General features: G+C 37.2%; 1 protein-coding gene across 8 annotated transcripts in view; it reads right to left on the bottom strand.

The window, feature by feature from the left end:
- The window catches only part of USP9X (ubiquitin specific peptidase 9 X-linked), a 147,406-nt gene that overhangs the window by 57,933 nt on the left and 73,991 nt on the right, over nt 1-15,482 (bottom strand). For all 8 annotated transcript variants that reach the window (XM_019019262.4, XM_055376430.2, XM_055376429.2 and 5 more), the window contains exons 15-21: nt 11,112-11,199; nt 7,758-8,100; nt 6,382-6,477; nt 5,743-5,954; nt 3,720-3,960; nt 3,336-3,485; nt 1,990-2,110 (exon numbers count right to left, since the gene is read on the bottom strand). In XM_019019262.4, the coding sequence (XP_018874807.2) occupies nt 1,990-2,110; nt 3,336-3,485; nt 3,720-3,960; nt 5,743-5,954; nt 6,382-6,477; nt 7,758-8,100; nt 11,112-11,199 (1,251 nt within the window). The remainder of the gene's footprint in view (nt 1-1,989; nt 2,111-3,335; nt 3,486-3,719; nt 3,961-5,742; nt 5,955-6,381; nt 6,478-7,757; nt 8,101-11,111; nt 11,200-15,482) is intronic.

Raw genomic sequence — 15,482 nt, 5'->3', positions numbered from 1 at the left:
TATATGTGGTCTATCACTGACTGAAACGTCATTATCTGGTGCCTAACTGTACATTGTATTAGGTAACACCTAATACAATGCTTACACATAGCTTCATTGGTGTGGATTCAACACAGTACTCAGCATGCGGCAAATTCAAGTTTTGCTTTTTGGAACTTTGAACAATGTTTTTTCCCGCAAACATTTTCAATCCACAGTTGGTTGAATCCATAGATCCAGAACCCATGTATATGGAGGGCTGACTATATCTGAGTTTGAACTATATCTTTTTGCTGTGAAGGAGATAACTGAAAACACTCAATAGGGTCTGCTAAGTAGATGGCAGTAATGAATCGACATTAATTTCCTGGTATAGATGGCTTAATTTTGCTTATACAGACAAATATCCTTGTTCGTAGGGAAAGTATTTGGTGGGCGATGGGACTACAAAAACCAGTAAATTACTCTCAAGTGTTCTTGAATTATACTTCTAATTTTTCTGTAAGATTGTAAGTACTTCCAAAAAATACATTTAAAAAATTTTTAGGTTGTATAGGCTTGAATGATCTGCCAAAACTCTACTTTTTCCCCAAAAGCCCTACTATTTTTAGTGCATAATTTTGCCGAACATTAGGTTTTAAAGGAACACACATATATTAGAACATAAATGCAAGAATGTGTTAGTGAAAAACAAAATCCTGTATGTGGAAAAGGATCACTAAGGAGAGAAAGGTCTTGAAATTTTAACACTAGAATATTTGGAGGGGAAAAGCCAACAGAAGAGCTGGAAAAGGTTAAAGAAGCCACCCCAAAGGTGGAATAAGATTAAAGAGAGAAGGGAAGAGAGAAAAGGTAAAATCAGATCTAGTAAATTCACCATCACACTTAGACATTTCAAAGACACACAAAATGCAAAATGCTGGTGAGAAAACTATCAAAGAATACAAATCTCTCTCAACTGAGGAAATCTCCAGGCCCACAGGTGACGCACCACAAAACAGACTTAACGCTAAGGCACATCATAATATTTCAAAACGTAAGGATAAAACCAAAACTTCCAGAAACGAAGGTCACATGCAAAGGAATAGAAACCAAGAGGACTTTGGTCTTCTCATCAGCAATGCCACCAGCCAGAAGGAATATATTTTCAAACCTAGGATTCTATACACAAACCATTAATCAAATGTGATAGTTTGCCTACATTCAGATAAAAAATATCTCAAAAAAAAAAGTATGTGGGAAGAATAAGTGATAGGTGTACAATCAGGAAAATAAAAGGGAAATTATTAAATCCAGGATAAAAGTTGTCAGTAATCTAGAGAACTATATTTCACACAATCTTGGAAACATAAATGTTGAATCTGGATTTATGCAAATACTGGGAGGATGTGGGGGTATGTAACAGTTAAGTTTTCATCTACACAGCAGAAAATCAGTATATATCTGTAAGTAACAAAGAAATAGCTGTATGAGGACACTCCAGACATAATGGTACATATATATACTAAAGTAAAAGTGAGAAGTTGAAAGTGGTTGTTTCTAAGGATAAAAAAGGAACAATACCGTGGATGATACATGACCCATATTATAGTCCAGGTATAGGCAAACATTTTCTGTAAAGGGCCAGGAAAGTTAAGCAGTTTAGGCTTGTGAACCATATGGCCTTTGTCACAACTCCTGAGCTGTGCTATTTTAAGACAAAAGCAGTCATGTAGACAGAATGTAAACAAATGAGCCTGGTTTTGATCATGGACACTAAAATTTAAACTTCATATAATTTTCATGTATCACAAAATATTATTCTTCTAGATTTTTTTTTTGTAGCCACTTAAAAATACAGCTCTTGGGATGCACAAAAACAAGCAGGGGGCTTGATGTGGCTTGTGGGCTGTCATCTGTCAACTCTTGTTATAGTCTATACCAAAAAGCATGGTCCATTTAGAAACAGAATTTGCTAATATACTTCTTTATTGTCCAGCAAGTACTTGATCATCATTTAAAAATTCTTACCTGGCGGCATAAGTTTCATAAGTACTCTTGCTCCATCTCTAAGGGGTGGCATATTTAGGCTGCTACCTAAGTCTGCAACTTGCCAAAGAAAAGAGATGTATCTGGGATGCAGTGACATTATCTAGAATATAAAATACACAAAATAATTACCTCTAAATTATCTACTCCCGTTTTATAAAAGCCCAAGTAAGTTTCTCTGTGTTAATCCCTATACTTTTACTTATAAAATTTCTACTCTTTGAAATAGTCTGACTTTCCCATCTTTTAATCCCTACAAATCCTTAATAGTGCAGATCAAATACATCATCAAGTCACTTCCAGTCATTTTTTTGTGATAGCTCCTCTCCTGTTCTATTAAACCATTTCTCTCATATATACAATTTAGACTCTGGACATAACAAAAGGCTGCCATGCCCACTACCAAATTCTTAATCCAGTTGTTATAGAGAGCCAAATCCTCCTGACACTGGAGTGGCTGCTACTATTGTAACCATTAAAATTTCTGTGGGGAGGGGCGAAAGGAGAGCTTAAAAATATTTCTTTGGCTATATGTTACTGACAATCTGATAAAGATTACAGGTATTTTCCTACATAGTTCTTGTTTTCATTTATTTATATTTTTAGAGATGGGGGTCTCACTCTGTTGACCAGGCTAGAGCATAATGGCACAATCACAGCTCACTGCAGCCTAGAACTCCTGGGCTCAAGCAATCCTCCTGCCTCACAGCCTCCCCAGCAGCTGGAATTACAGGTGTGAGCCACCATGCCCAGCTCATATATAGTTCTAAGAGAACTATCCGTTTTGTGGTATAAATTTTAGAAAGTGATACAGCTGACTCTTGAACAACACAAGTTTGAACTGCACAGGTCCACTTACATGCAGACTTTTTTCCCAATCAAATGTGGACAGAAAATTCAGTATTTCCAGGAAGCAAAACCCAAGTATATGGAAGGCCAACTTTTTGTATATCTGGTTGCACAGGGTCATCTGCAGCATTTTGGGTATATGCAGAGGTCCTGGAACCAATTCTCCACGTATACGAGGGATGACTGTTTTCCTCTAAATTTATACATCCAATAGTGTTATAATTAAGCTCTAATTGGTTAATTTTATGTAAAAGTAACAATACTATACCTATGGGGAAATTATGTTTTAAATTCCAACTGTGTTACAATTACCTTTTAGAGGGATCCATTCTGAAGTTGGTGGTTAACTGTATATTTATTTTTTTGTCTCATTAAACTGTAAGCTCCTCAAGAAAAGAAAGAACCACTCTATATACTTTATTCTCAAAAACCCTAGCATGATGCCTTACATACAGTAGTTCAAAACTGTATCTACTCACCACTCCAGGCAAACAGCTTTCCACTTCTGGATTGGGACCATCACTGTAATGATTACCATGGTTTCCAGGAGATCCAGTGGAGGAATCAGAAGAGCTATCAGGGCTTGAAGGCATATTGGAACTTATCTGTGTAAGTTTGGCTGTAATAAGCTGAAAATTATATACTATGTTAATATCAAAAACAAAGAAAAATACTTACACAAAACACAAAACTTAGTGATATACCAACCAAAAAATCCGAAAGACTACATGCTATACTTTAATGCTATAACTCTAACACCTAACACAGTCCCAAACATAACAAATGCTCAATTAGTATTTACTGATTAAGTGATAGTCTCTGGTTTGATTTTATTGAAAAATCTGTTAACTATACATACATACCGATTTATCTTTTAAGTTTAATTGTCCAATCAACTTTCTATCATCTGCAGGATCTATCAGCTCACCGCCCACAAAGAGCTCAATTTTTGTATGGGCTACGTTGGCTTTAATACGATTGAGAATACATCGTCGTACTGAACCAATTGTATCATTTGTATGAGACCATACCTCCAAGTCATCAACCTGTCTGCCCTGGTTTGGAAATCGAACTACAAAAGAGAGGTGTTTACCGCGGAATGCTCTGGGGGGAAAAAGAAAGACAGACATCATCATATTCAGCAGACTCTGAAATTTTGTTGCCAAGAAAATAATGCTGGGGATTTAACACTGAGTATTTTCTTATTAAACAAGAGGATGTGAATTAAAGATACTTAATACAGCTTGAGAATCCATTATATGAAATGTCTGGGACCAGACAAATTTTGGATTTCTTGGATTAGGGATACTCAACCTGTATTACTTTCAGTATCTTGAAAATAAGGCCGGGCATGGTGCCTCATGCCTATAATCCCAGCACTTTGGGAGGCCGAGGCGGGTGGATCGCTTGAGGTCAGTAGTTCGAGATCAGCCTGGCCAACATGGTAAAACTCCATCTCTACTAAAAATACAGAAAATAAGCCAGGCTTGGTGGTGGGCGCCTGTAATCCCAGCTACTTGGGAGGCTGAGGCTGGAGAATCGCTTGAACCTGGGAGGCAAAGGTTGCAGTGATCCGAGACTGCACCACTGCACTCCAGCCTGGGCAACAAGAGTGAAATGCAAAAGAAAAAAAAATATTGCTCCTTTTAACTAAAAATATAAATAATATTTAAAAACATAATCATATTCTCCTGTTGTTAGTCTTGTATCTATGGTTGCAGAAAATGAGGTGTCTACTAAAATGAAATTAAATCCAAGATATAACGCTTATTTTTATGCTGTAAAAGCCCAACTCACTAAGACTATTTTTAAATGTAAAAGGTTGGCTGGACGCAGTGGCTCATGCCTGTAATCCTACCACTTTGGGAGGCCAAGCAAAGAAGATCCCTTGAGCCCAGGAGTTCAAGACCAGCCTCGACAACATAGGTAGACCTTGTATTAATAAAAAAAAAAAATTCAAAAAAAGAAAGTAGAGTTTACCTTTTACATTTAAAAGGTCGTTTTACATTTTGTTAAAAGCATCAACAAAAATGCCACAATGCACTTTATTTTTTTTCTGGAAAAAAGCCTTCATATCAAAATTCACTCCAAAATGCTATTTATATTGGTATAGTACCTTTTTTTAAAGTAAAATACAAAATAAAAATCATATTCAAGAAGCAACTGTATATAATTTCATGGTTAATAAACAAAACTCTTTAAAAAAAAAAAAAGATGGCATTGACTATACAAAACATCCCAAAACTATAAACACCATTTGAAAATATTTGTTATATGCCATGCAAGGCAGCTTTTAAGAGCTCTTTACAGACCAGGCACTGTAGCTCACGCCTATAATCCCAGCACTTTGGGAGGCCAAAGCAGGAGGATTTGCTTGAGCGTAGGAGTTTGAAACCAGCCTGGGCAATGTAGTGAAACCCCACCTCCACAAAAAGTCAAAAAAAATTAGCCAGGTGTGGTAGCCTGTGCCTGTAGCCCCAGCTACCTGGGAGGCTGAGGTGGAAAGGTCGCTTGAGCCCGCAGTGAGCCATGATCACACCTCGGCATTCCAGCCTGGGTGACAGAATAAGACCTTTTCTCAAAATAAACAAATAAACAAAAACACTTCAACTGCAAAATATCACTGCAACACTTAATGAGTAATAATGTCAAAGACAAAAAGAAAACTAGAAAACAACTTAAGAATGCCTCACCCAAAAAACCAAAACAAAACCAGATGGGAGAGTGGGAGAGGTTATTTTAAAAAATTAGATGAAATGAAAATGTTTTTAATGGGCAAAGATAACAATTTTCAAACGAGAAAAATTTCTGCTCTCCTTTTACCAAATGGCTAGGAAAATATCAAATAATTAAGAATTAGCACCAATAGATCAGTTATTCACAAACCTCGACATAGGGAGAATTGTTCTTTCCTCATGATAATCACTGTCACATTCATTTATATATTCCCTTAAAACAGTTAATACTCGAACCATTCGAACAGCTTCCTGTCTTGCACAATTAACACTGTCTTTGTCACCATCCAAAACACACAATGTGTCATAGGAAGCCTTCAGACGATCAAAACAAGACTGAATGAAGTCTTCATGGATCACCACCTACAAATATCGGGCCAAATAAACACAGTTAAAATTGCTTTAAAATGTAAAAACCAAATATTAATCCAATTAAAGATGGCAATGGCTAATTTAATTGCAGCACTCAATTAACAAGTCATATTTAAGTAGAGAATCCATATAATAATAAAATGTATGTTTATTAAAAGGAAGCTAGCATTACATAAGTTAACAAACATAAATTAGTCAAAAGTGAACTTCAGAATTAGGTGTTAGCATCAAAATGAATTCACATAGACTTTCTTTGCCATTTCAACATATAATAAATAGTTATATTAAAAATAACCCAATCACTTCAAGACAACTATCAAGGCAAGATTCATTTAGATAATATTTTTTCTCTTTTGTATAAGAGAAATGGGGGCCAAAAGAATTATATATGGAAGTTTTAATGCACATCAATCCTCACCTGATTGACTTGTAGTCTTGGACCAAGGTTTGTGTATATCTCTTTGAGGAGATCTATAGCTCTGCTGGCAATATCATCATTACTCTGAATCACGACCTGGTTTCAAAATGATAAAAGTATTCATCCCTTTCAACATATATTTTTGTTGGGCATTTAAATTCAAACCATATCCTCAGTTATCTTAAACACACTATTCAATGATTTAATGGTAAGTTGACTTTGATAATCAAGTAAAATTAAGTGAGAAGCACAGACCAAAAGAAAGGGTAATAAATGCAAAATGAAAGTCTCTGAATAATTTAAGAATGAAAGGTACATTTTTGTAAAAATAAAATACGCTTTGACCACTATTATTTAACCCTATAATTTAATAATTTAATATCTTGATAACCAAGTGAGACACTCAAGAAGAAATTCAAATTAGTTGACAGGAAATAAGAGATTACAAGAAACACAGTTTAGCATAAAGGACTACTCTACCCCCAGTTTCTATAAATCTTTATCACTCATCTAATTACATTAGCTGTTTCCAAACTATGTTCAGAACCCCAGGGGACTTTGAGGAAGTGTTTCAGTGTTGGCCCCTATAAAAGGGTTGGGGAGGGGAAAGGGGGTAAGCATGGGGAGACCAAGTAAGAAAACATATTTTCCTTGTTCAATTCAGTTTACATTTTGTAGTGTGGTGCAAATTTTGAGTTTTAAGATGTGTTTCTGCTGTTAAAACAATGTTGAAAACCACATACTTAATTAAAAGCTTTTAAATACTCAAATGCCACAATAAACATCTTTATCTATGGTTTGCAGGAAAATATTTGAGACATCCAAACAATATAAACTGCTGTATAACAGGTCAGATTAAAGATAGGCATAATATACTAGTACTATAAAAACAGAAAGATTAGCCTTAAAAAGATAGTATTTTATTCCCCCAGATATTTAAAAATATCACAAGGTAAACAGTGCCAATAAAGCATATACTCATAATCTATACTAAACACAAGTCCTCTCTTCTGTCCTCTATTTTAGTGTTAAACATTGAAGAGGAGGAAACAGATTGACACTGAAGGAAAACTCGGGAAGGAACATTAATATCCACGGGTGAGGAATGAAAGATTTGTATGTTTAGTGCACATCTATGGAATACACAGATACTAAGCTAAGACAAAAGGAACATCAGTGGCAGGAGGAGGGAGAGGAAGAGAGAAGAAAAAGCCCACTGACAGGTGACATAATAAAAATGAACAATTCCTAACTACACCAAATTCCTGAGACAAACATCAGAGAAAAATACACAATTTATATGCAAAATTACAATTCCTTACATATATGAAAAAGTACATCAGACACCATTTACAGAGTTCCTACTTTTGACTTACCCTCCAAAGGTAATCTAATCCTATTAACTCCAAGTCATCCATCATATAGGCTCTCCTTTTTGCTACTAGTTTTCCTTCTCGACAATTCACAGCTTTGAAGAATCGCTCAAAACACTTCATTCCATTTTCAGTTAACAGAGAAGGATCAAGCTGAAGCACATTACTTTCAAAGAAGTCCTTATTAATATCAGGATCTAAGTCTGGTTCATCCCCCATCAACTTGGAATACCACTTAAAACAGGCTTCACGATCACAAAGGTAAACTGCATTCTCAGCTAAGCATTTCCATATTTGTTTTGCCTGAGGAGCACACAGCCACAGCTGGCCATCCTTCAATAAAAATCTTGAAAAAACATTAAAAATTGGCAATTAGATTTATGTAATTTTTATCCTGAAAGGCAATCTGTATTACCTATAAAATACGTTTATCACCATTATATTTTAACTATAGATAAAAAGATATTCATTCTTTCAAAATAACCTATTTCTCTACTTTTATCTGGTACTAAAAAAAAATCCCCACTAGATATTAATTAATTCAACAAGCACACACTGAACACCCACTTTGTGCCTGAAATGCAGCTAGCTGAATTAGGAATAAAAGATTCATTCCATGAACTTTTAACCATTTAGTCTTTGAAACCAGACTTTTGGAAAGAAGCATGTTTAGTAGCTTGAGTTAAAAATAAAAGACTTAGGCTGGGCACAGTAACTCATGCCTGTAATGCCAGCACTTTGGGAGGCTGAGGTGGGTGGATCACCTGAGGTCAGGAGTTTGTGACCAGCCTGGCCAACATGGCAAAACCCCATCTTGACTAAAAATATAAAAATTAGCCGGCTGTGGTGGCTCATGTCTGTAGTCCCAGCTACTGGGGAAACTGAGGCATGAGAATCAATTGAACCCAGGAGGCGGAGGTTGCAGTGAGCCAAGACTGTGCCACTGCACTCCAGTTAAAGATGGCAATGGCTAATTTAATTGTAGCACTCAATTAACAACAGTCATATTTAAGTAGAGAATCCTGGGTGAGACCCTGTCTCCAACAACAACAACAACAACAAAAAAAAGACTTAGCATCCTGCTTATATGGCATCATTGAAAAATGAGGTATTCAATCAAGTGACTTTCACAAATAACTAATCCATCATTATTTATGAGTTAAAACTGCTTAAATTTTCAAAGGTTTTCCATTTTTTTGTTTTTTTCTAAAGATGGCATAGACCCTTCTTCAAATGAAAATCCCATTTGGAATCTGATATATATTTAAAAAAGTAGAGCTGCACCAGTTGTTGGGAGAGGAAAAAGAAAGGAAAAATCGGGAAACTTCCTACTGCTTGTTCAGAAATCTTCAAGGAACTTAACTCAGAAGCCATAAAGCTTCTACGTAAGTTTGAAAAACTACCGGTCTAATAGGAAGAGCACAGACTTAAGTAAAAGAGACCTAGTTGAGTAGTGCAATTCCATCATATACTGGCTGTGATATTTCAAACAAGCTACCTTAAGCCATTGGAATCTTGGGTTTCTTACTGATCAGATGGGAGTAACACCTGCTGCACTGTGTTGCTTCAGAGTAAATATAAAGTGTCTGGCACAGGCCCAACACACAGCAGGCATTAAAGTCAGGTTCCTCTTCCTTGAGTTAGTTGCTATTAGCTCACATACAGAGGTACTAACAGAGTAGAAACTACAATAGTTCCTCTGATTCCAAACTTTAAAATGGCAAAAAGGCTTGAAACCACTTTTCTGTTCTAGTAAACCTAAGAGACATATAACACATGCCAATCAGTAACGACTGCTTACTATGGCAGTAACTCTCAATGTGGGGAGGAGGCAAGTCCTTCTATCCAGGTGGTTAAAAACAAAACACACAGAAAAAAAAAAAACAATGCACTTTAAACAAATGCCAAATTTCTTAAAATTTGGTAGAGGTTTTTCCTCAAAATCATTATATAGCTACTTAAAATTTTCTCCATAAATAAGCACAGAGTTCAATAAATAGAAATCCATAATTAACACAGCCCAGGACAAAACTCCCCAGAATATGTTATTAAAATAAATGGGGCCAAGCGCGGTGGCTCACACCTTAATACCAGCACTTTGGGGGACCGAGGCGGGCAGATCACGAGGTCAAGAGATAGAGACCATCCTGGCCAACATGGTGAAACCCCGTCTCTTCTAAAAACACAAAAATTAGCTGGGCGTGGTGGCACATGCCTGTAGTCCCAGTTACTTGGGAGGCTGAGGCAGGAGAATTGTACCTGGGAGGTGGAGGTTGCAGTGAGCTGAGATCTCACCACTGCACTTCAGCCTGGCGACAGAGTGAGACTCCGTCTCAAAAAAATAAAATAAGATAAATAAATAAAATAGACTTCAAGAAGCAGTGATAATCTGGGCATTTCTGTTAGCACACTTGTAATCTAAACAAGCTCTTCTGCTACATGTGGTTTTTTGAATTCAAAAGGAACCTCTCATTAAAAAAAAAAATTTTTTTTTTTTTTTTGAGACAGGGTCTGGAGTGCAGTGGTGCAATCACAGCTCACTGCAACCTCCGCCTCTGAGGTTGAAGTGATCCTCCCACCCCAGCCTCCCGAGTACCCGGGACTACAGGTGAACACCACCATGCCTGGCTGATTTTTGTATTTTTTTTTAGAGATGGGATTTCACCATGCTGCCCAGGCTGGTCTTGAACTCCTGGGCTCAAACCATCCGCTTGCCTTGGCCTCCCCAAGTGTTGGGATTACAGGTGTGAGCCACCATGCCTGACCATCAAAATTTTTAACAAAGGCACTTTGCACATCTGTAAGTGTATGATCACCAAAAGCTAAATATTGCAGAGAAAATCCAGCCCTAGACTACATTTTATCTTAATAAACCTTTTCCCCTCAAGCCGATCAGAAATGATATTATTAACACATGACTTTAGATTGCCTGTCAGCCACTGTTAGAATAAACAAGATACCAGAGGACTCCAACCACTCTTTTGAGGTGCTGGTCTAGCAGCCTTTTGCCCCCGTTTCCTTAGTGTCTATGATATCATTAAGTCAGTATAGTCCTCCTTCCGGTTGTGTCAAAATATGGGAATTTGCCCTTTAAAAATAAACATTATTTCCAGCATAAACAGATATGAAGAACGAAGTCAACTCTAAAGGTTAAAATGTGTTCTCTTAAAATATTGCAACAAAGTTAAAACTCAGCGAATCATTTTAAAGTATTTAGTAACAAATACAGGGAAATGTCTTACATGACTTGGGGACTTGGGAAAAGGCCACCCAACAAAGACCAAGCTATACAGTCTATTCATTCTGTATTCCTTATCTTTTTCTTAAAGAGAGCAACACTAACTGTATAAAACAAACCTAAGGAAGTTAAGCCGTTCTTGAACTTCTTGAACATGACTATATCTACTTCCCAGCCTCACAGTTTGTGGGTCATAATCTTCATGGTCTGCAAATTAAGAAAAAACCATGCATTATACACATGGATAACCCAAATCACTGCTTTGACTTCAACCAAAGAAATTAGGCCAGTTAAAATGTCACTAATCCTTTATCATTAAAAGGCAACCTAAATTCTACCAATTGGTGGTTTCTATCCATCTCCTGTTTTCCCCACAAAAATACTTTCCTGTTACATAACCAAAACAAAATAATCTGTTAAATATGCTATCAAAAATAATTATTCAGCACAACCCCTTCGTGCAACCTTCACACACAATGAAGCAATTCATGATTGCAGCCTAAGACCGACCTAAGTGGTCTATGAACTGATAAGGAAGACAAAATTTTTTTCTTCAATTTCTTACCTGTTATACTGAAAGGTGTTTTCATGAAGAAAAAATTATTTTGGTATAAAAATAAATATTACTAATTTACACCTAAGAAGTGAGGGTAACACAAGATGCTACTCTACACGACCAAGTTATCATACAATTGTCACCATTACCATGTTAATGTCCAGAATGTGTCATTTTCCTTCAGCATTAATTACTATATTTCCATATCAGATCCCAGACCCTATGGTATGTGCAAGCTATTGTTAAAGATTCTAATTATGTAAGCTCTTTTGGAAATCAGTAATCAAATTCTTCAAAACATTGATGTTTCTTCTCTGAACAAACTCCTGATGTGTTATAAAGATGGGACATTCATAATGTCTGGAAACATATTTGGTTTTGATGCTTTGGTAAAGAAAAAAGCCCCATATATTACGACCAAACTACTTTCTAATTCCACATATATCGGAATATGCAAACAGGCATAAACACTCTACTTTCAGGAATGCATATTTCATCAGAGATTGGGACTTAAAGGACTACTTCAAGAGGTTTTCTTAAGAAACTGGAAAGAAAATCAAGTTTTAGCTCATGCCTGTAATCCCAGCAATTTGGGAAGCCCAACCCAGGCAGTAGTATTGCTTCAGGCCAGGAGTTCGAGACCAGCCTGGGGAACATAGATAGCAAGACCCTGTCTCAAAAAAAAAAAAATTAGCCAGGTGTGGTGGCTGAAGTGAGAGGATGGCTTGAGCCCAGGAGTTCAAGGCTGCAGTGAGCTATGATTGCACCACTGTACTCCAGCCTGGGCAACATCAAGACCTTGTCTCTTTAAAAAAAAAAAAAAAAAAAGGGCAGGGCGCCATGGCTCACGCCTGTAATCCTAGCACTTTGGGATGGCAAGGCAGGCGGATTACCTGAGGTCAGGAGTTCGAGACCAGCTTGGCCAACATGGTGAAACCCCGTCTCTACTAAAAATACAAAAATTAGTCAGGCATGGTGGCAGGCGCCTGTAATCCCAGCTACTCTGGAGGCTGAGGCAAGAGAATTGCTTGAACTCGGGAGGTGGACGTTGCAGTGAGCCAAGATGGTGCCACTACACTCCAGCCTGGGTAACAGAACGAGACTCCGTCACCAAAAAAAAAAAAAAAAAAAAAAGGGCTAGAATTCTCTTATACTCTTTACCCGTATTCACCAATTGTTTACATCTTCCTCCATTTGCTTCATTAGTTGCCACACATGTAAAAAATACACACATACACGTGTGTGCATAATCTTTATAAACCATTTGAGAGTTGGACATATGTCCTTTTACCCTTAAATACTTCAATGAGTATTTCCAAATAACAAGAAAACTACACTAGTAAAATACTATCATCATCTAACCCAGGGTTTCCGTTATTGACGTTTGGCCAGGTAATCTTCGTTGTACAGGACTGTTCTGTCTAGGACTGCACTATAGGTTACTTAGTAACATTCCAGGCTTCTACCCACCCCTCAACCCCAGTTTAAGACAGCTCCAGACATTGTCAAATAGCCACCTCCACCCCCTCGGAGGAGCACTGATTTAATCCATGGTCCATATTCGAGTTCATCAATTTTCCCAATAACGTCCTTTTACATCTTTTCTACAAAGCCCAAGATTAAATATACATTGCATTTGGTTTTCATGACTTTCTATTCTTTAATCTGCAGAATTAATCATCCTTTGTGTTCTTTGACCTTTTTGAAAACTGGAAGTCAATTTTGTTGAAATGTCACTCAATTTGGGCTTCCATGCCACTTCGTCATAATTAGATCAGTCTAAGCATTGTGGCGAGTAATCACAGAAGGGAGGCAGGTTTCTCTGCTGTAAAGGTACTATTTTGCTCTTTGTAATTAATAAGTAATTTGTAGAGAGAGACTTTGAGGCTATGTAACTATTTTGTTAAACTTTTGCCCACTAGTTTTAGCTAACATCCCACCTCCCTTTTTTTGTTTAGGTGCTAACACTTTACTTATGAAGAACTGGGACCCTGCACAAAGAGCAGAACTTTGGAAACATTCAGCTGACAGCTAATCAATAAAAGTCAAGAAATAAGATGCCTTTATGCTAAATAGGAATGAAGAGGCCCTCTTATTACAGAGAAGCTTCCAAGCTGTCAAGACAAATTTATATATATATATATATATATATATATATATATATATATATATATAAAATTGGTAGTTTAGTAGTAAATATTCAGTTCAAAACAAATACCTGGACTTGCTAGCTAGCAGTCAAATGAGGAGGATAATCCACTTTTGACTCATATTGTCTAGGTGGCAAATATCCCGCTGAAAACAGCAGGAAGAATTAGATGAGACTAAATTACTCAGATGTCTATGAAAATAGGTAGGAAGAGGTAGTGAATCATGGGTGAGACTAACATAAATTGGTTCTTGTCATCATAAACAGCAAGTTTTCTAGGGTCCATTTTAGAACTTATTTTAAAAGTTCATTTAAAAAAAAAACATCGAGTCATAAAGTACCATAAAATCTATCCATTTAAATACAATTCAATTTTTTTAGTACAGTTGTATAATCATCATCACAATCTAAGTCTACATTTTTCCTCACCCCAAGAAGAAACCCTATACAAACCACCCTCTCCCTTTGTTCTCCCTACTTAAGTCTGAGGCATTTCATATAAAAATGGAATCATGGCTGAGCACAGTGGCTCATGCCTGTAATTCCAGCACTTTGGGAGGCTGAGGCGGGCTGATCATCTGAGGGCAGGAGTTTGAGACCAGCCTGGCCAACATGGCGAAACCGTTTCTACAAAAAAAAAAATTAGCCGGGAATGGCGGCATGTGCCTGTAATGCCAGGTACTCGGGAGGTTGAGGCATGATAATCACTTGAACCCAGGACGCGGAGGTTGCAGTGTGCCGAGTTGGCGCCACTGCACTCCAGCCTGGGCGACAGAGCAAGACTTCATCTCAAAAAAAAAAGAAAAAAAAAAAAGAATCATGCAATATGTGGTATTTTTCTGACAGACTTTTTCCCACTTAGCATAATGTTTTCAAAGTTCATTCACGTTGTACAGATTTATGTATACATTTTACTTGGGTATGTAACTGGGAATGGGTAATATGGTAAATTCTACGATTAATATTTTGCAAGGTGGGTGCCACTCCACAATCCCACAAGGACTATATGAATGCTCCAATTTCTCCATAGCCTCATCAACATTTACTGTTGTCTTTTTTGTCACCCTGGTAGGTATGAAGTAGCATTATCTCACTGTGGTTCTGATTTTCATTCCCCTAATAACTAATAATACTAAGCATCTTTTCAAGTGCTCATTGGCCATTTGTATGCCTTCTTTGCAGAAATTTCTATTCAGATCCTTTGCATCCATTTCTTAATTGGGTTGTCTACTTCTTTTTCTTGCCTAGTTATCCTGGCTAACGCCTCAAGCAGAATGTCAAATAGAAGTGGTTGGAGTGGACATCTTTGTCTCATTCTTGTTCCTAGGGGGAAAGCAACCAGTCTTTTATCATTAATTAGTATGCTGTTAGCTGTGGGTTTTTTGGGACAGTCTTGATCAGGTAGAGGAAGTTCCCTTCTATTCCTAGTTTGAGCCTTTCTATATTGAAAAGAGGCTGGATTGGACAAATGCTTTTTCTGCATCTATTAAGATGATATGTGCTTTTAGTAGTTTCACTATTGTTGGATGGAGTATTCCACAGATGTCTGTCAGGTCTGTGGCCTGTTAGAAACGGGGCTGCACAGCAGGAGGTGAGCCCCCCACCCCCCAGTCCGTGGAAAAACTGTCTTCCACAAAACCAGTCCCTAGTGCCAAAAAGGTTGGGGACTGCTGGTTTATAGTATTCAAGTATTTTTTTCCTGCAAATTCGGAACACTCTGTCTGATGTCACTTGTTTTGGGCCTAATTACTTCCTTTAGGGTGTCTTGTAAGCTAAGTCTTAGAG

Source organism: Gorilla gorilla, chromosome X (genome assembly GCF_029281585.2).
Source record: "Gorilla gorilla gorilla isolate KB3781 chromosome X, NHGRI_mGorGor1-v2.1_pri, whole genome shotgun sequence".
NCBI lineage: Eukaryota > Metazoa > Chordata > Mammalia > Primates > Hominidae > Gorilla > Gorilla gorilla.
The sequence above is the reverse complement of the archived record's forward strand: the minus strand, read 5'-3'. Positions and strand labels throughout refer to the sequence as shown.